The sequence below is a fragment of the Uloborus diversus genome, chromosome 2 (genome assembly GCF_026930045.1).
Source record: "Uloborus diversus isolate 005 chromosome 2, Udiv.v.3.1, whole genome shotgun sequence".
In the NCBI taxonomy this organism is placed as follows: Eukaryota; Metazoa; Arthropoda; class Arachnida; order Araneae; family Uloboridae; genus Uloborus; species Uloborus diversus.
Genome location: NC_072732.1, coordinates 62304778 through 62325676, shown reverse-complemented (window position 1 = coordinate 62325676; position 20899 = coordinate 62304778). Strand labels below are relative to the sequence as shown.

Genomic DNA, 20899 nt, shown 5'->3' with positions numbered 1-20899 from the left:
ACAAGAAAAAGCATTTATTTCACACAAAAAATCAACATTACATTGGTAGCGAAAATGTAACTAAACAACTACAGGTACATTGTAACATACCAAATGGTTCACAAATACGAGAAATTTCCACAAGTTAAAATTATATCACTATTGAGACCGAAGTACAAATCACAAAAATTCATTTAAACAACACATCAAACTTAAAAATATATATATGAAACACAAAAATAAAATAATAAATAATACAATACATAATATTTACACACTCAGGAATCTACAAAATTTTGTTGCAATAATTAAATAAACTGTCTACAATTGAGGCAAACATAATCTGGTTAGGCCCATGGTTTAAGTGATTGATGGAGGGGGGGGGGGTGCCAACAAGTAGTTTATATGTAACTTTGAACAAACATGAAGACAAGAAATAAAATTAAAAAACATTTGCCAAGATTAAAATGGAAAAGTTAATTTTGCGGACATAATTTTTCATGGGTAGTCTCCTATTGACTCTAAAGATAAACACTGATCCATAATAGACAAAAGAGGACACTGACTGTTGACATCAAAAGTTATGATTTCTCATCTGCGACTTCTGCTGAGCACATAAATCACTGGCAGAATTTAAAAATGAGTATCAGAAGTCAGAAATCACGGTACAGAGCTTTGGTTTAAAATAATCGAAAAGATTCACTGCATGCCAAAAGTAGAGCTTTTAATGGAAAAGTAAATTTTATTAGCATTTTAAGTCAATTTAGTACTAAAATCTTTAACATAATTCATAACATTGATAAGTAAAATAAAGAGTAATATAGCATCACCTCAGAGCAACAGTAAGACATCTAATCCCAGGAATAACGCTAAGATATCCTACTGTTGCTCTGAGGCGATGATATATGAGCATGCATACAAATTAGTAGGGAAATGTGGTGAAAAGTGAATTTGTTAAGATGACTGATTTTTTTCAAAATGAACAAATTGGAAATTTGTTTTGAAAATTACAGTACATAAAGGAAGAACATTGTATTTTATAATGAAACTCGCGTTGAAACAGTATTTTTTATTTTTGGCAGTAAATTTGAGTCTTCAAAAAACAGAGGAAAATGTTCATTTTTTTTTCATAGGGCAAAGTGAAAAATAAAATATTTTTCTATTCGATTATAAAACATATTTTTGATCAAAAGAATCAGTAAATAAAAGGTTGATAGAAAGGAAAAGATAATGAAACAATAAATGAATAATTAAATGAATAAATTAATTAATGTATGAAGAAAAATAAATGAGCAAATAAAAGAATGAATAAAGAAAATAAGTGAATGAATGAATAAATAAGTGACTTACTAAATGAAGAATGTAAATAAATTAATTAATAAATAAAAACATAAGAGATTTATAATAAATGATTGAGTGAGAAGGGAAACAAACTATATTTCACTCTGCACCATATGTACTTGACGAATTGTGCAATTTATTTAAAATTCAAATAGGCTTAATATTAACAGAATTAATACTGCATTGAATATTAGGAGGTCTTAATAAACATTTAAAATGTAAAAAATAAGAACTTTATCATTTTACAGTTACAAAAATAATTTTTGACTTACAACAAAATATTACAATATGAGTATAAAGTTTTTAAAATTGCTTTTATTACCAAATGCTTTAATCTTTGGGGTTTTTTTTTTCCTGACTAGAATAGATTACATATGGTACTACATAGTTAAAATAATACCAGATAGGTGGAGCTAAAAGCAGAGAAAATATTTCACTATTTCACTTTGCCCCGTGTTCCCCTGCTAGTACAAGAGAGAAAGAAACGGAATAAATAGATAAAATTTGATTTTGATGAAATATTACATATAAAGCAAATTATAGAGAATTATAATAAGAATTGAGGTACAAACCCTTATATTAGCCTTTTTAGCAATTTTACTGAATGTTTTATCAATTCGTCTTAAGACCATTATCAGTGCTGGTCGCATAGCTTCCTGAGCCCATTCTGAATGAGGCAAAACTTCATTCATGTAACGCTGCAATCCTCGGCAAGACATTGTTATAGGGTCATATGGAGCAACTTTTAAAAGACTATGGGCCACTTCTGCTAGCCTCTGCGAAAAAAATAAATTCAAACAATGTTCAAAAACTGAAAATAGTAATTTGCCATTATATCAATTACCAAAAAAAAAAAGAGGGGGATAGTCTTTTTTTTAAAATGATTTTTAGTGCACATTTAGTAAGGTTTTGAGGTGAAGCCATTTCTAATAGGAATAAGTAAGAGAAGTATTGAGAATTACATACAACAAAAAATAGTTAAGAATACAGTAGACCCTTGTTTTACGCGGGTTTATTTTACACGGTTTAACATTTGACACCTTTATTTTATTTTACGCGGATGAGTTTCGTTTTTACACGGATGCGGCAATGCAAACAGATAAAACTTTTCCCTCTTTTAAAATCCAAACTCATAAAGATTGCAGATTATGCATAATCAATTGCATTTTGATGTGCTAATAATCAAGCTTGGGCCACTAGAGACATTTTATGTGATTGGTTCCAGAGCATTTTCCAGAAGTAAAGTTATTAAACTCACACAGTTCAGAACTCACTGGAAGAAGAGCTTTTAGGAGTGACAAAGGAGGCCAAAATAAAGGAGGATACCAACGTTGGTGACACACAACCAAAAACGTTCACATTGAAAATTTTGAGCCATTCCTAGACAATAGAAATGATCTTTCTGATTTGTTAGTGAAGGAAGATTCTATCATGGAAATGACGCAAGTGATCATGGATGCGTTAAGAATCTGCAAAGAATTACAGAGAAAAATTCTTAATGACTGCCAAAAGACTATTATAGCCAGCTCCTCTTTATAAACAGAACATGAAATTAATTTATGTTTTCTTTATACATGTTGCACATAAAAGTCTATATAAGTACACATTAAACTTATTATACAATTAGTCATCATAGAATGAAGTATTTTGTTATCTACGGAACCAAACCCCTATTTTAAAACTAGTATTAGGTCTCAATTTACGCAGTTTCGATTTATTCGGCACTTCTATGGAACATAACCCCCATGTAAAACGAGGGTCTACTGTAATGACATTTTAGTGGCTTCTAACATATTGTCTAGAAGATATTTAGTCAAATCTCGTTAAAATATACTTAAAGGGACATATGAAACTAATTTTTCTTAACCATAGTTCATCTTATCTGAAAAACTATAAATAGCATTATGTGTAAATACAATAGGATGGGCAACATAAATGTAGTATGTCTTAGCAGTAATTCATTTGAAGCATGTTCAAATTAACGAGGTTCGACTGTATTATTAACAGGATATCTGTAACACAGAACCGGTACCAAATACATAACTTTCTATGACTTCTGCTGGGACTTTCCATGACGTGCAAGGTTTTAAGAAAAAAGCATTTTTTGCATTAATTGCCAAAACTAGCATTTTACAAAAATAAAATTGCAATTATGTGATCTATACTTTCCACATATTATCTCTAAAAATTCAAATAAAGGCAAAATGTAACAAGCTGAGCTACTATTATAATTTAAACACAATTAATACAACATAATATGATTTTTAAATTTTATTCATATTCATATTTTTCCCTTTATCAACTCTTTAAATAATTTTATATTCTAAAACCTTCATAAGTTTAATATGAACATTGATAAAATTAATGATAATTTTTATGAATGGTATTAGCTTGAATCCACTTTGATGCACATAAATTAAAATGTTCAAGTGAGTGTGATAAAATGACAAAAGTGTTAACTTTTCAACCACGAACAAAAAAAAAAAAAAAAAAAAAAAAAAAATTGAGAGGTTAAAAATAATGGCAAACACAAAATTATTCATTCCCACACAGTAAAATCACACAGTAAACATAAACGAGCGAGTTTTACAGAAGCAGATGCAATCAGATTTCAAAATACTCAAAAAAAATTGGAGCTAGCTTGTAAAAAAACCGCTAAAATGAGCAGAGAAGTTGTCTGTTATTTTTAATGAATAAATTATGTACTTCATTGAGTATTACTTCTTAAAATTTGTTTTATGGACTGTAATTGCAATAGGACTGTGCTTCCAATTCTGCATTGTTATGTGATATCAGTATTAGAGTAACACACAACAGAAGTTTGTAGACATGGTAATAAAGAACACAGTATAACCCCTATATGAAAAGAATTAAAAAAATTTCTTTTTGGTGCCAACAGTGCAAATTTTCAATACTGAGATTTATTTCATTAATTATAATACTACGTGATATTTCACGCAGAATGAATCAAACAGAGTAGTTTAATTAGGAGGTTATTATTTGAACTGAATAAATCCTTATTTGACAAGTCCAGAATTTCTGAAATTTCCTGAAATAAAATTAACTGAACACTTGTGATCTTGTGAGGTATTGGACCCCCCCCCCCACACACACAACCTGTCCCTCCTCAGTACCAGATAACTTTTATATTTTACTGTTTCAAATGAATAGACAAAATCCTACTAAACTTATTTTTCAATGGTGAAGAAGTTTTGATGCTCCTCCAGCAGATTAGGTTCAAGATGAAACTGATGAGCTGGAAAAGCATTAAACTAATAAAAGGCTCTTATTTTAACTTATTCATTTATTTTTTGAGTGTACACTTAATTTTATGATACATTTTCTTACTATTCGACACAACATTATGAGTTTTTTTTTTAAATCATCATGATTCTAACCTTAATTGAATGAAAATATTCAAGCCTTTGAAGATGAATAAATAATTTTTTCAAGCCTCATATCTTAAATACCAATCATAAAACCTAATGCACTTTTAATAAAGAAGGACATAATATATTAAAGTTTTAAAGCTTATAAAAATAAAAGAAGAGCCTGCACCGTTTTAATTTAAAATTTTAAAGTTTTTTGACTTGTACTTTGTTAATGTTTTTCAACAAACAGATTAATGATAATTCATTTCTGTTGTGACTAAAGAATAATAAATGCTAGGAAATAAAAGTTTTAAAATGGAAAAATTTCTTACAAAATGGCATTTGTTATCTAAGAGCTCTGTAGATTTACTAGACAGGTCAGGAATCTTTTTGCTTAAATCGGCCAGTCTGGCGGAGCAGATAGTTAAAAATTCTGATACAACACTCAGCAAAATATCACGAGGGCGACGAAATTCAGATTTCAGTATGTCATTATCTTCAATCTGGCGATCAAATTGTTGTTGTTGAGGTCTTCGGGAGCTATAGTAACTATCAGTCATGAACCTTGAATGTTAAAAAGGGAGAAGAAAAATTAAACATTTTCACTGGATCAAATTTAAATTACAAAAAGTTTCAAGATTTTTTTTCTCCACATAACATATTTTTAGGTGGTACATTTTATTTAATTATGTATTTCAGAAAAATTCTTCCTTATACAAAAAGTGCTAAACACTAAACTTAAGAAAAAAAAAAAAGGCAACAATTGTCAAAGTTTATTGGTAATATGTTTTCAGACATATGAGTTTGTAGATAATGCATGCAAGCATAAATTTCAAAAAAAAAAAAAAAAAAAACATTTGCTAAACATATATTTTAAAACAAATAAACTAGCCAAGATGTTGATGAAGAGAAGGGGAAGAAAGGAAAATTTTATATCATATTTTTCCATTAGATACTTGATTTAAATTGTATCAGAGCAATAAATGAATATTTTCAATGGTTCCCTCAAAAAAAGTAGTTGATTCCAGTTAATCGGACCACATAGGGACGAGATCATTTTGGTCCGAATAACTGGCTGGTCTGATTAAGCGAACAGGGCCTGTGTTGCATGATCGAATAGGCTTTGCATAATACATTAAAATTCTATTGTGATTATTGTGAGACCTATATGTATGGCGAGCAAACAAGGAAGAAATATTGTTTACAATTTTTTCATTGAAAAAAAAATGTAAATAAACCAAAGAATCATTTTTGCACTTGTTCAACAATGTATTCAGACCAATGTGAGTTTAGTTACATTCCTTCCAGTCAGTATCGATCCAATTCAATAACCAGAAGTAAAAATTAGAGAGAAAAAATAAGTTTTAAAACGTACTTAAGAGCTACTATTAAAAATTCCAACCAAGTGTAAAATTATGTATTTTACAACTATAGAATTCTTTATTTATTTATTTATTTTTTATTTATTTATTTTTTTTTTTTTTGAAAAAAATTATGTTTTATTCATAGAGCTAAAATGTAGATTGATAATTTCATTGCAGATGTTAACTGAATTGAATACATTTGAAATTTCACTAAACATTGATCTTTTCTAGAACATTAGTGTCATGAAGTTGGAGTTTAGTTAAATGTTTCCTCTGCAAATATTGCTTGGTTTAATTGAAAGTTATAGAAAACATCATTAATTTTTAATGCACTAATTTTTAAGCTCAATAACCCACTTCAAGTGGGCGATTTATAGTTTTTTACTTATTTGTTTTCTCGTTTCTTCGTCCTATTAAACAGATTTTTGGTCCCAATAAGTGAATAATATTATGCTTATATAATGAGATTTGTTTCGGTTCTTTGTCTGAATAGGCGGCTGACCCTTTAACCAGAGGTCCAATTAAGCAGATTCCACTGTATATCTTTTCATTTATATTTAGTTTCTTAATCAAATACTTCATTTAAAATGATAAATTACAAATGATGAACTTAGTTCAGTACTGACTTAGAATGACTATCATCATCTATTTCGTATGGTGGAGAACATGCACCCCTAGACATGTTTTTGATACTGGATCCACGTAAATCAATTGTACGTTGTGGACCTGAGTAGTTCCTAAGGAAATAGAAAATATTTCATAAATATTTATGAGCCAAGAAATGACATTTAAATACATGAGAGAAAAATTGCAAGTATTTGAAATGCCACATAAGGGTCATTCTCCAGAAAACGTAACTTTTGAACACAAATAATTTTGAATTTCAAAACCTTTCGTTTTCTTTTTTTTTTCACTCTCACATGAAAGTGTTACCTACTAGAAGTAACCATAAACAATGGCCCAGCTAAGTTCCAATTATTTTACTCATTAATAAAAATAAATTAAAAAATACCTTGTTCACAGAAATAAAAAAAAAGAAAAAACTTTTAATACAGTAGACCCTCGTTTTACGAGGTTTAAGATTTGACACTTTTATATTATTTTATGCGGATGAGTTTCGATTTTATGCTGATGCGGCATTACAAACAGACAAAATTTTCCCTTCTTTCAAAATCCCAACTATTGAGATTGTTAACAAGTAATAAATTGCATTTTGACGTACTAATAAGCAAACTTCGGCAACTGGAGTTTTTTTTTAGGATTGGTTTAAGAGCTCTTTCCAGAATAAAGCTATTAAACTCACACAATTTTGAGTTCACAGGAAGAACTTTGATAAGTGACAAAGGGAGAACAAAACCATAGAGGACATTAATGACACACAACCAAAAGCGTTCACACCGAAAATTTTGAGCCATTCCTAGACAATAGCATATGATCTGATTTATTAGTGAAGGAAGATCCCGTCATGAAAATTACACAAGTGATCATGGAAGCGTTAATGCCCCACAAAGAACTACAGAGGAAATTGCTTTTATTGTATAACAAAAGAAAAAACATAAACAGCTCTTTTTAATAACACTAATTTGATTCCTTTTTTCTTTATGCACATTGTGCGTATGTATTGGAATAAGTACATATTAAACTTATTACATACATTTATTTATCACTAGAATGGATTTTCTCTTTCGTCTACGGAACCTAACCCTTATGTTAACACTATTATTAGGTCTCAATTTACGCGGTTTCATTTTACGCTGCATTTTCATGGAACATAACCCCCGCATAAAATGAGGGTCTACTGTATTTAAAAATTGAAGCCAATTTAATATCAAAGTAGTAATGTCAACGGCCATACCATGTTGAAAATACCGGTTCTCATCAAAGTAGTAATTTTGTTAATTGTGTAAGCAATCAGCTATTTTAAGGATTAGTGGGAATATAATATTGAGCTCTCTTCTTGTTGATTCAGGGTTGGCTTTCTGCCGGCAGAAACTAGTTTTTGCCATGCCATTGGCAGAAACTGGTTATAACCGGTAAAAACCGGCAGAAACTGGCAAAAACTTAAAAGTGTCTTTAATAACTCAAGTAATTAGTAAATGATATTTGTTTGAGTAAACTAAAGAATTAAACATCATTTCATCATTTAAAAAATAAAATCCAATGCTAGTGCCCTTGATTTAGTTCAGAAAGGAAACTTATAAATTGCAGAGGCTCGTAGTATTTGGATTAATTTAACAAAGGATAAAAAATCATACTGGGGGTACTTAGGAAAGAGGAGTGACATACAGAATTGAACGGGCATTACTGATTGTAATTTGCTCACTATGCTTCCTCTAAATTGTTTGTGATTGAAATTATGTCACATGCTTCAAGAAGAAAGTGCCAGAATTTTACTTGCCTAGAATTTTGTACCTAATGTCACAGCTTTGCAAAATAAATTGGCCCCATTTCTCAAAACTAATTTTTCTAGTCAAATTTTTACCACAACCCTAGTTACTACATGGTGGACCAGTTATACAATAGATGAAAGTTTCATGAACATTGCTTGCTCCTTGATGTATTGTCTGCTAGCTCTTCTATTTCAAGAATATTCTAAAGTTTCTCATTTGTGCATATTAAATTGAGAACCTGTTTAGATTTTTGAAACCACTTTTCCAAAGAGGCAATTGCAGAGTCCCAACAATGTAACATTTGATTTTGAATTGCGATAATTTTGTAATAAAATTACAGTGCTTTGGTTAACAATTTATTATTTTTTTCCATGTATTTTCTGTTGTATATCAAGAATTAATTTTCAGTTTTGTGAGTTTTTGCCAGTTTCTGCCGCAAATGTGGCAGAAAGTGGTTTTTGCCATGCCGGTTTTAACCGGTTTCTACCAGCGGTTTTAACCACCTCGGCAGAAACTTGACAACCCTGTGTTGATTAGTAGTTTCAAATGTTAAAATATAATGTTTAGTAAATTTGAGGATATACTGGCAATTTATAATTTTGGTAGAATGCCTATTATTGATGTATTTTCCCTCCATCATTTATTTTCACCTCAGAAATAATGACATTGATGAGGTCTGTCACAGAGGTGAAGAATTTTCCATTAATATAGGCCTAATCAAGGGCGCCCATATGCAAAATTGTAAGGAGGGGGGCTCAGAAGTTTTAACCATGGTTTAGTAGGATATTTTCCCCATGGAGGCAGATTTCAGGACAGATTAGAGTCATTAAAATTTGACATTAATAATTATTTATTCATTAATGGTTGGAGGAGAAATATTTTTATATTTTTGCAAAGAAAAAAGTACTAAAAGCAAGGAAGTTCTAATTTCCAAGGGGGGTTCGAGCCCTCCCTTGCCCCCCTATATGGGCCCCCTTGGGCCTAATAGATACATTTTTCAGGGAATTTATTTTTTTCTTTTCGTTGCTACAATCTGCACATGTTAAGCATATGGAAACACGTTCACTTCTTTTTTACATTAATTTACATTCCTGAAATTCAAGTTCACGGAGGTGAGAAGCCAGAATAACCACACTAAGTTTTTAAAGCAAAATCTTCTTGTTTTTCGACAAAAATCTCACAACTTCAACTATGGCTAAAAACAAACAAAGGGGCTCCCTTGTATCATGGAAAATAAAATTTGATGTCATTACTGCCACGTGTTAATGAGGAATGGCATTTTGTGTTTACGTAACGGAGGTGAGAACTTATTGTGTGACATGACTCCTTGTCCTACTAAAACACAATGTAAGAAAATTAAATATACTTAAACAATTAGTATTTGAGACACTAGTGAAAGGAATAATAAATAAATAAGTATACACTTTTAATTAAACAAGTTATTAAGCAACATAAACAGCCACATCAGGTGTGTGACATGCCACGGAGGTGAGAATTCACATGTTATGAACCAAAATATACTAAAATAAAAATTAGTATTAAAAAATTGTTGGTAGGTTTCAATACATTCATTTTTGATGAAATTAAAAATCATTGTTAAATGAATTGTTCCTTAAAGTTTTTATTGTAAAAGACGTGTGACAGAAAAGTTATACTTTTTGAAGAATGATCCATAAATAATAATTAATCATTATATATTTTTCAAAAATAAACTTTTGAATGTTCAAAATCTAATCTCTTCTTTCATTACAATAACTGAAATAACTATTTCAAGATTCAATAATTAATTTAAAAAATTTTAATTGTAAAGTAGCAGTATGGGAATAAAGCTGTTTTGATGCTTTATCACTGTAACTACTGCAATGTAATTTAAAAAGGAATAGAACATTTTAAAATTGAAAAAGAAATATTTTATTGTTGAAATATTTTAATACCTGGCAAGAGCTTCACAGTTACTAATGAGAGTTTTCATGCATATAGAAATGTTATGGATCATGCTGAGCTCAGATCGGGAACCCCCAGGAGTTTCCTTTTTCGTAGTGAGATTCTGTAGATGCCGTAGATAAAAAGGTAGCACAGCTTCAAGAATTGTCTAAAATTAAAGTGTTAAATATAAATTAAAAAATTGGGAGTTTCTGAAGAAATTTTTTTTTAAAGGTATTAAATATTCAATAATTTTATAAAAAGTTGCACTTTAAATAAAAATTGTGCTTTTTTCCCATCATTCCCTATCTCTTAACATGACGCCTAATGATTACAATGCACTGTCACTGCAAGGCATAGGATAGGAGGCAGTAGATTACTTAGAGTTGATGTAATTGCTTAGGGAAAGGCACCACATTGGCCGTTAGTCCAGCTCGGAGTTCTTCCTTTTAAGTGAATCTGGCACAGTGTGGTACCTGATATTGATCATGTATCCCTGGTGTGTCACAGTTCCCCATAACAATGCACTCAGTTATGAGTATCCCCAGAAGACTCTCCATTCTATTAGTGTGAAAGACAATACCAGTCGTTTTCTGCACTACACTGAAACATTTAAGCATTTTACCCACTTAACTTCTTGTGCCACTTTGACCAACACTAATTTTGATTTTACACTTCCTGATAACTGTTTTACAAAGGCTAGTTAATATTGGGCTGCTCGAAGGGAAATGGTCAGCACAAATCAAGGTCTTTTGATATGAGGAGAAAAAAAACACAATAAACTTTAGAATGTTGTACTTAAGTTTGTACCATTTTAGTATTAATTTGATTCAAGTTAAATCTATCTATATAGTTAATGAATGATCTTTCATAAATAATTTTGAACGCCCATTTTATAAACATTTTTTAACGATTCAGTTTACAATTCAAATACAAAAAAGATTTTTTTTTAAAATTCACAGTAAATTTTAAGTGAAATTAAAAACTAATTTTAGGATTTTTTTTTTTTAATTTTATCAATCATTGCCCTAAAATAACAAATACAGTCAAACCTTGATATCTTGAACCTCCTTATCTCGAAACCCTTGATGTCTCCAAAAAAAAATTTTCCCCCAGGATTTCCTATAAAAACCGCTACGTATTTTCCATAGTTATCTCGAAATTTATTTTTCCAAACCCTTGATATGTCGAAATTTTTGCACAGAAGCAAGTTTCAATTGTCGTTTTGCTTTGGCAATTATTGTAGTAAAACCAGTTTCATTGACAATTTCTTAACATTTTTCATCCCTTTTCTTAGAAATCTTGTGAATAGGGAATTGGGGTCTCTCGAATATGTTGTCCACTCTGAGAAAAGGGGTTCGATTTTTCGTCCGTCAATTTTCAAGCGAAAACAGAAAATGCATTCCTCATTTTCATCATTCAGCTTTTTTAACTCCTACAAAATGGCTGAGGAGAACTTTTTGAATGTAAGGTTACTAGTTAAAGATAAAATTAGAACTTTTAAATTTTTAGGTGAAAAAAAACAAGTTAAAATTGTTGTTCATTTCAAAATCTCATCCTGTGCACTTTCGACAATTAGAAAATTTCAAATCTAGTGAAATATTGAAGACTACTTTATTGATCGCAGTTCGAAGTGGTTCCATAGTACATATATAAATGCATATAGCGTACGTGTGTGTAAATATGAGAGTTACTAGTGTAATTTTTAAAAAACCTTGATAACTCAAAAACTCGATATCTAGAAAATTTTTCCCGTCCCGAGAGATTCGAGATATCGAGGTTGTACTGTATTCAATTTCAAAAGCTACAAGATAGGTATTAACTTTGAACTTTAAACTAGTATGACAGCAAAAATCTTACAAGCATTTGATGACCACGTTGGGAATCAGCTGCATATGCTACCACGGTAATGCACAGTGAAATGGCATCCAGAATTGAGAGAGTATCTGGGTCCATCTGATAACAAAAGTCTAAAGCACGCAATGGCTTTTCTACATCTACAAGTTCAAGAATATCTAATGGGTCGACCACGTACTGTTCCAGGGACTGCAAAAGTTGGAAGAAAGCCTTTGGTTGTACCTATAACATTATGAAAAGTTAGTTCATACAGTAAGACATAATATTTTAGTTCATACATTATCAATGTATGAACTAAAATACTAAAATAATTAGTAACAGATGGAACTCAATTGAAAAACAAAAACATAAATTACACCACTGACAAGAGTGTTACAAAGGTTAAAATCTTATAAGAAAAGATAAGATATATCATATAATATATAATGAGATATAAGATAATACAAAATCATAAGACATAAGATAGTACATAACCATAAGAATGCTATGCAAGTAATTGAAAAGAAAGAAAAACAGGTCAATTGGAACTCACATAATATGCAGAAATGGAAAACATTAAAAATAATAAGGAAGTTGCAACTTATTAAATGTTCATATTTTGACTATTGAATATTGTTAATTGACACTCAAAACTAAAAAATTCACCATCGCCGAATTTTAAAACACCGCAATTGATTTTTAATGAATTTTTAAAAATCCACGCGCAAAAGTGCGCTTTTCTGAAACGTCACGAGCTTATTAACAGGGCACTAATAGGCAGCCTTCCGCGGATGATCCCTTGTTTTCGCGACGGACATTTCGAGCGCGATGATATTTTTATTTTTTAGAAATTCAATAATCCTTTTGAACACACTATGGAGACTGGATTTGTTAAAGCATAATCTAATAATCTTCTTCAAGTAACATCAATGATGGTATTCGAATATTTCCAAGAAAATGAGAGGTTTAATGTTCTAGAAACGCGAGGAGCTAAATGCGAGAAGGTAAGCCTTACATTTTGTTTTCGAAGCCAACTGCATGTCCTTCGGCTTCTCCCGCGGCAGAAGAGCGCATGACGTCACTTCCTATGCCATTTGACGTCACAAACGCTTGAACTTTAAAAATTAATTTAAAAAAAACTACTTATCGTATCGCAAAAATTTTTTTCACCTATGAAGTTCATATATGTTACTCTATCATATAAAAATAAAATTGAAAAATCGAAAACTTCCCTATTGCACAAAACTCCCAGATAATTGCAATATCTAACTTTAGGACAAAACTGACATGAAAAACGAAGTTGAAATCCATCCCAATAATTTCAAGCATTGAGTGGTTTAAAGACACTGTGCCCCAGTCCATTTTGTGGTGCTTTCTACTTGTTGTAAGTTTTAGAGGAAAAAATTATGTTCTTCTTTTTTGAAGACAGGTGTCTATACTATTAAATCCTGAGTGCCTCTGGCTGTGTGTCTATAACCCTATGTCATGAAGATTTACCAGATCAATTCTGATACCATTAGATACAGGACATTCAGGAAAAGCCATTTTGCTTCATCTCACCCCTCTAAACCTTAAGGGGTCAGACAGGGGCGGCATTTCACCATTTCATTTGGGGGGTCGAGTTTCTAAAATATGTATAACCCCAAAGCGAAACTAAACACACATTAGCTAACAAGAAATGGTCATAAAATCGGTTTAATATGAATAAAATTAGTGTTTAGAAAAAATTAATACTTTGATTCATTGACTAAAAAGTTATCATACAAAACATCTCGCTACTAAAGTTTTTATATATTTTGGAAAAGTTATAATGCATGATTTTTGGAATTCGGAAGAGCAGGGTATCGTGTTACTAATCTATTCGTGTCCAATGTCGTGCTGTTTTGCCAGTTCAGCTAAATGGAAAAGGTATTTTTTTATCCCCCTTTGTGCTTCGAAAATATTTCTCTAACCTCATGAGACATAAAAAAATCTTTCTCTACTAACAGAGCTGATTATAATAGTTAAAAAAAATTGAAGTAACACAAAGTTATGCATGAAAATTATTATGAAATATAAAGTTATGTATGAAAAGTATTATTATGTATGAAAACACTTTTTATAACTTGCTCTTCAAAATCAACCCAGGCTACTTCAAAAACTGTGAGGGGCTTAAACTTTTCATCATTGAATAATCTAGTCATGTCGGCGCTCTCAGCTTCAATGCGATATCATCTGCTTCCAGCTCTGTTATTCACTATTCCAGACTTATGAGTCCATAACAAAGACGAAACTGCAATCTCTGGATGTGAAAACCATTCTGTCAGTATATTGCTTGTAATTTTTCTTGCCTCATGCTTAAACTTTTACTCACAGTTGAAAAATTTTATTTTTCATTTTCAAAATCCAATTCAAATAACCATGATCCCAGCCAACCATACAGAAAAGTAATTATCATCAAATCTTGTGTTAATTTCATTCGAAACTGAATCTATTACTCCATACAAAATATTCAAAAATCAATGTTTGACTTCACATCATCATGTGGATTTTTGTAACTTTTTTTTTTTTTGCGCCTCTTTAAAATTGGTTTAGAAGAAGAATTTTTTGAAAAATTTCACAATTGATTAAAATACATCTATAAAAAAATCTATTTTCAGTTTCAATTGTAGATTGAACTGTGGGTAGTATGGTGCACAGATAAATTGTAGATTGAACTGTGGTTTGAATAGTCTAGTAGCGGATTGAAGATATAGATTTTGATAGAGTTAGCATTTTTCAAAAACCTTTTCCAGATGCAAACAAATTGAATAAAAATTCAAACGAAGTCATACATGCTAAAGGGCATGAGTTTTTTCACAATTGAAAAAATCGTTTTGCAGTAATGCTTCCAGTCGTCAAATCACTGCTTTGAAGTTATAGAGAAATGTTTTTATCGTTTTAACGCTTGAAGATTGTCTTGTGTCACTCCAAGATTGCATAATTATAGAGCCCCATAAAAGGTATTTGGTTGATATGTCTTTTTTATTCAATAATCACATGCATTTTTAAAAAGTTTCTATGCATTATAATGTATTGAGCAGCTGACACGTGTTCTTTATCAGTTTTCTATGTTCTGAAAAAGCCGAAAATTCTTCATGAATTTCTAAGTCATCATAAAAGTAACGAAAAACACTTTTTCTAGTCTGAGAATGTGTCGACTCTCATCAAATAGTTGCTGAAAACCAGCGAGATTTCCTTTAATGAACATTGATTTCCCACTTACATGAATTGAAGTCACCTATTTTCTATCATTCTGCTCAAAAAATTTGGGGGGTGCGACCGCCCCCTCTTGACCCCCCCTATTTGCCGCCCCTGGGGTCAGATATCCAAAATGTCCTCAGAATATCCAGAGTAAAAACACTAAAAACATAAATTGTCACCCAAAACAAGTAGCATTTAGCTGCAGGGTGCTGAACAGGGGCAGGCAAAATGAGCAGGGGTAGAGTCCCCTTGTATAATAAAATCATTATATACTTTTTGGGGGAAATAAATCAAAAATTTTACAAACTTATGCAATAAAATTCATTATTTTCTGAGTTTATTACAATTTTTTCTAATTCATTAATTTTCTGTTTTGTTTTCTAATTCATTGTTTTGCCTTTTGTTTTCCCCTTCTGAGCAATTCAATTGTTGCCAAACTTTCACAGGCATTGATGTCATTGCAAGCATCTTAGAAATATCCTGCTCATTTATCGAAGAAAATAGCTTAACTTTTAAAAGAACGATTTTTGATGAAAAATATAAAAATTTCTTTTTTTCCATCTAAGTATCTCTTACTAGGCCAGTCACTGAGGTTATTACAACAAAAATTAATTTTGCTAGTTTTTTAACACTACACTAATAAAATTTTTAGAAAAATGGCAGTAGTTAAGAAATTATAGAATTCAGAAAATTATTATATGATTAAATATTTAACACTATGAATGCATTGAAAATGTAAGAATAAAGTGTACAAACTTTGCTGGCATCTCCATAATTACTCTGAGTATCCATATCTAGAATTGGAGCAGCACTTCCAAACATCTAAATCAAATGATGAATAAATTATTCAACACAATATGTGTAAAATTAATAAGTATTATATTGTAGAAGTAGAAAGTTAAGATTAAATTTCAGATGTTTTATTGCAATTAATAATACATAATTTGATGACATTGCCAAAAAAATTTCGATGTCTTAGATGTCATGCCTTTACCTGTAAAATAAATGGTTTTCGATGCATGATGTAAAATTGCTTGCACACAAATTCTATTGTTCGGCATAACAAACTATTTGTCTGATGATTGGAGTAAATGCGAAGCATAGTAGGCATTATCAGTAAATAGCTAAATTGTGAAGAAAAAATGGAATTAAGGAAAGAAAAAAAAGAGAATATTCTATTATGAGATGATATTATAAGAGAGCAAAATACATACCCATTTAAAGCAAAAATATTTTTGAACTGTAAAGCAGCATTTAAAAAGGTAGCCATGCATAAACGCAAAATCATAGCATCTTCAGGGTGTAATACTAAGGCTCCATTCACCACATTTAAAAATAAATGAATGTCAGACGAATGAACGAAAAGCCCAGCCATGGCTTCAAACATTCGAGCAACTAGCTAAAAATTAAAAATGTTTTTACTGTTAAAAATGAAAGGTACATTTTGTTTCACAAATCATTGAAATATGAAGTTAAAACACTTAGAAAACAATTTTATTTAAATAGGTTTTCAATATATATATATATATATATATATATATATATATATATATATATATATATATATATATATATATATATTATATATAATAAATAATAATTAAAATATAAGACTGATTCTGCATTCAAACAGAATGGTGAAAACCAGAAATTTGATAAATGTCGACAAAAGCCAGTAAATATCAGCATTCACATAGCAAAGACATTTCCAAAAGACCGAATACTTCCAGTGAATCACTGAAAAAAGGCAAAATGTGAAAGTCAGCATTCTCCTATTTTCATCTTTCACGTTAACCTATACAGTAGAATCTAACTAATCAGAACAAATAGGGGTTCCAGATCATCAGAATTAATGAAAGTACGGATTAAACAAAGTAACCTGTAAATTGAGCCACGGTATATGAACTACTGTATGCACTAAAAAATTGAATTTTGAGACTGAAATATAAAACTGCCTAAGATAAAGTTAAATATAGAATGTACTAGGGACCGACAAAAAATATATTTTTAGTCTAACTCACCTTTTATTTATACAGTAGGTACTTCTAAATGGCTGCCTGGATTATAAGCAAAGTCCGGTTTAATGAGGGTTTACTGTGTATTAGTAACAGCATTGGTGTCCCGTCCTGCATTAATTTGCTACCCTTGTAAAGTATAATTTATTTCAAGGTTGTAAGTATGTCGTGCACTGTAAAAGTTGTGTATCTCCTGGTAACTCTGTCTTATTAAATGAAGCCCTTAGTAAATTTTTACTTTTAAAATATGCAAATGTTCAGCAACTAATATTCAGTAGATATTTATTTTTGGAAAAGTCAGGTGCTTCTCTTGTTTTTAAAGATGTAACTAAATATGGCACCATTTAACAAACAAATATACATTTTAAAAAATACGAAGATACACCATTTTTACAATGAACGACACAGATAAATAATTTAAACAATATCCGATATGGAATGATATTCAAAAAAATATTTGGGGGGAACACTTTTTTTACAAGGCGGATGTCATGGTCGACAAATTGTTTGGTTAGACCAAAAAAGGTCAGTATAGATTACCTTTGCCAGTTTGTCCTCAAAAAGCAAACTTTTGTATTTATAATCACTTACATTTTATTTACATTACTTTTACAAAAAAAAAAAAAATATTTTGCCGAACGGCATTCCCCCAGATTCCTCTTCAACTACAATACTAGATGTAACCAAAGATTAAAATGTTTATTTAATCATCGAAATGGTAATAAATATTAACATAAATCAGGAACGTATTTTACGTTAACTATGCACGATGCAAATGCTATACAACCATTAAATAGAAAACATATATATTTTCCCAATACTTTATAATGTTATTTATTTTCTTGATTGATAAGTGCAAGAATTTTATTCGCATCTGTTATAAACTTTCAAGTCATTCAATCTCAATTTACTCCTCCCTCCTTTTAACTTCTTTATAAAACTTGATTAGCATTTCATTTAAAATTTTGTTATTAAAAGTTCAGAATGCATTCGAGATTGTTTTCGAAGTTATGACATTATTGCTTATTACTTTTATTTAGGTAGTTATGAATTCTATTGATTTTGATTTTAAATCCATTGGTTAAATCATGTTTACAACTAGGTTGTACCAGAGAGGTTTTTTTTTTTTCTTGAGACAAACATTTTTCTTTATCTTATCAAAAAGTTAGCATTTACTTGATATTCTTACATAAAGTGCTCTGTACAAAGCATAATTTTTAATTCTGTAATTTTTCCTAAATCAAAAGTTTTTAAATTTCTCTCTTTAATTTGATAACCATACAAACATACATACTTTTATCCAAACCATTTTGTGAAGTGCATCCATACCCAACATTTCCTAGGAGATAAAAGGAAAAGGAATGTATAGTTTGAAACACAAAAGTTTGGCAAGCTTATAATAATTCTCAGATTATTTTCAAAACAGAGTAACAGAGATTTGTAAATTTTATGGTAGTACACCATTCATGATAATTTTTGATCAAACTGAAGACAAATAGACATTTATCTTCTTAAGTCTTCTTTTAAAGATATTTTATCACAACATTAAAAAAAAAGTACAGTAAAACCACAAAAACTTTTTTACGACCAGATTTAGAAGAAAACATTGAATCCCGGACTCATTTTAAAATTCAGAGAAAAAAAATCTTTATTTCAAAGCATAAATTTTGTATCAATAACAATCAAAACTTTCAATAACTTTAATCTTAATTTCATTACAAATTGATCTTAAAAATTTGATAATTAATCATTCAAGAATGAATAATATTCATTTAACAAAACTATTTTTAAGAATGAATTCAATAATAAATTTTAATAAAATTTAGGAAAATCCATGTTTGAAATAAAATTAAAGCAAACAGTTAAGGGATTCAAAATAAAATTTACATACTTTTCCAAGGGGTCCAGAGTAGAGATTGAAATCGGATTCCAAAGCTTTTCGAGGGAAAGAAGGCAGTTTCATCAATTCTTCATGTAAGAAGAAAACTCTTTGTGCTATTTGAGTATTTGATTTCAAAATGGCCAAACTCATTAGTACCTACATAAATTTAATGCATTCAATAAGAAAATGAATTTTTTTCAATGCCTTACAATTTATTTATGAGAAACATAAAACAATCAGTCAGGAAGGTGGGACAAGGGAGTAGTCAGAAATACATATATAGTGTTGGGCCATATAATTAGATCTCTACCAATAATTGTTGTAACAATTTATATAAAAGACTAATAAAAGCTTTGCATTAAACTTTAGTTTGTTACTGTGGGTGGTTGTTCTGGCAAAGCTGTATATGTTATGGTAAATGTGATAAATTGGTGATTGTATATAATTACCGGTGCTTATACACAATCACCAATAAACTTGGTAAATGTGATCAATTATTCAACATTTATCTCATTTACCGGTTTATTTACACAATCCCCAACTTGTGATAGGGAATGTAATAAATTTGAATAATTCTGTAGAGTAAAGAGAGTATACTTCCAAAAACATAATATTTTCAAAACTACTGAAAACAAGGTTTGATATCTATCAAAGCTTACAAAAATGTTTCAATCAAAAAAAGTAACAAAATTGGTTTTGCTTTGCTTTACTTTAATTAAATATCTTAGAACAAACAAATTAGATGATATATCATAATGTATTTGGAAGCATCACTAGGGAGGGGGGGGGAGCAGTCCACTCCAGATTACACCTTTCAGGAGAGGGGGAAGGAAGGGGGTAAAATTCAAAGTAGTCAGAGTTTATAAAAAAATATATAAATATTGCAATTCTGATAAAATTTTCCCCAAATGAATATTAAATTGCTTAATTTATCAAATTTTAAATAAAATTGATTACAGTATTGTGGTGGCAATTTTATAAAATGCATTTATAATTTTACTGTCTGTTAATGTAAATTTTCGATGACCATATAAATTTAAATTTAGTTCTGACATTTGTAGGAATTTTATGTTTGCATAAACATTTTCTTTTTTGGAGTGTTCAGGCAGGGGGTAAGGGTGTACTAAAAATTGCCGCCCTTGATGACATAATCACCATGAAACCAAGTAAACGTGTTCAAAATTAATGGGGTTTTTTTCTTCTTCAATCGTTGACTCGTGATGGGGAATGCAATAAATTCGGATAATTTTTCCAAATAAAGTCTTAGTTCTAAAGAAGGGAAAGAATTTTTCAACTTCTCTGAAAATGTGTAGAATGAATTAGAAAAATGTCGTGATGGTTGGTAAAACATACTATAATATTTCAAACTAAATAAATGAGTAAAAGTAACAATCTTTTACTCATTTTTATGTGCATTTAATATGCATTGTAAATTATATGCTGCTTTGCTAATATTACTTATGTACTTTTTCTAAAGGGATTGTTTAATATTCTGTTTCTACCACCATGGCCTACTGATAAATGTGCTTCATGAATTACGGTAAACATTTCTTCAAAGTACACGTAAAATCAAACA

At 30.1% G+C, this 20899-nt stretch overlaps 1 protein-coding gene across 1 annotated transcript in view; it reads right to left on the bottom strand.

Annotated features, from left to right (window-relative positions):
* The window catches only part of LOC129235191 (protein unc-80 homolog), a 151876-nt gene that overhangs the window by 23641 nt on the left and 107336 nt on the right, over positions 1-20899 (bottom strand). The window contains exons 42-51 of the mRNA XM_054868885.1: positions 19333-19479; positions 18736-18780; positions 16641-16825; positions 16421-16550; positions 16183-16248; positions 12229-12447; positions 10380-10537; positions 6682-6792; positions 5024-5255; positions 1893-2096 (exon numbers count right to left, since the gene is read on the bottom strand). Coding sequence (XP_054724860.1) covers positions 1893-2096; positions 5024-5255; positions 6682-6792; positions 10380-10537; positions 12229-12447; positions 16183-16248; positions 16421-16550; positions 16641-16825; positions 18736-18780; positions 19333-19479 — 1497 coding nt within the window. The remainder of the gene's footprint in view (positions 1-1892; positions 2097-5023; positions 5256-6681; positions 6793-10379; positions 10538-12228; positions 12448-16182; positions 16249-16420; positions 16551-16640; positions 16826-18735; positions 18781-19332; positions 19480-20899) is intronic.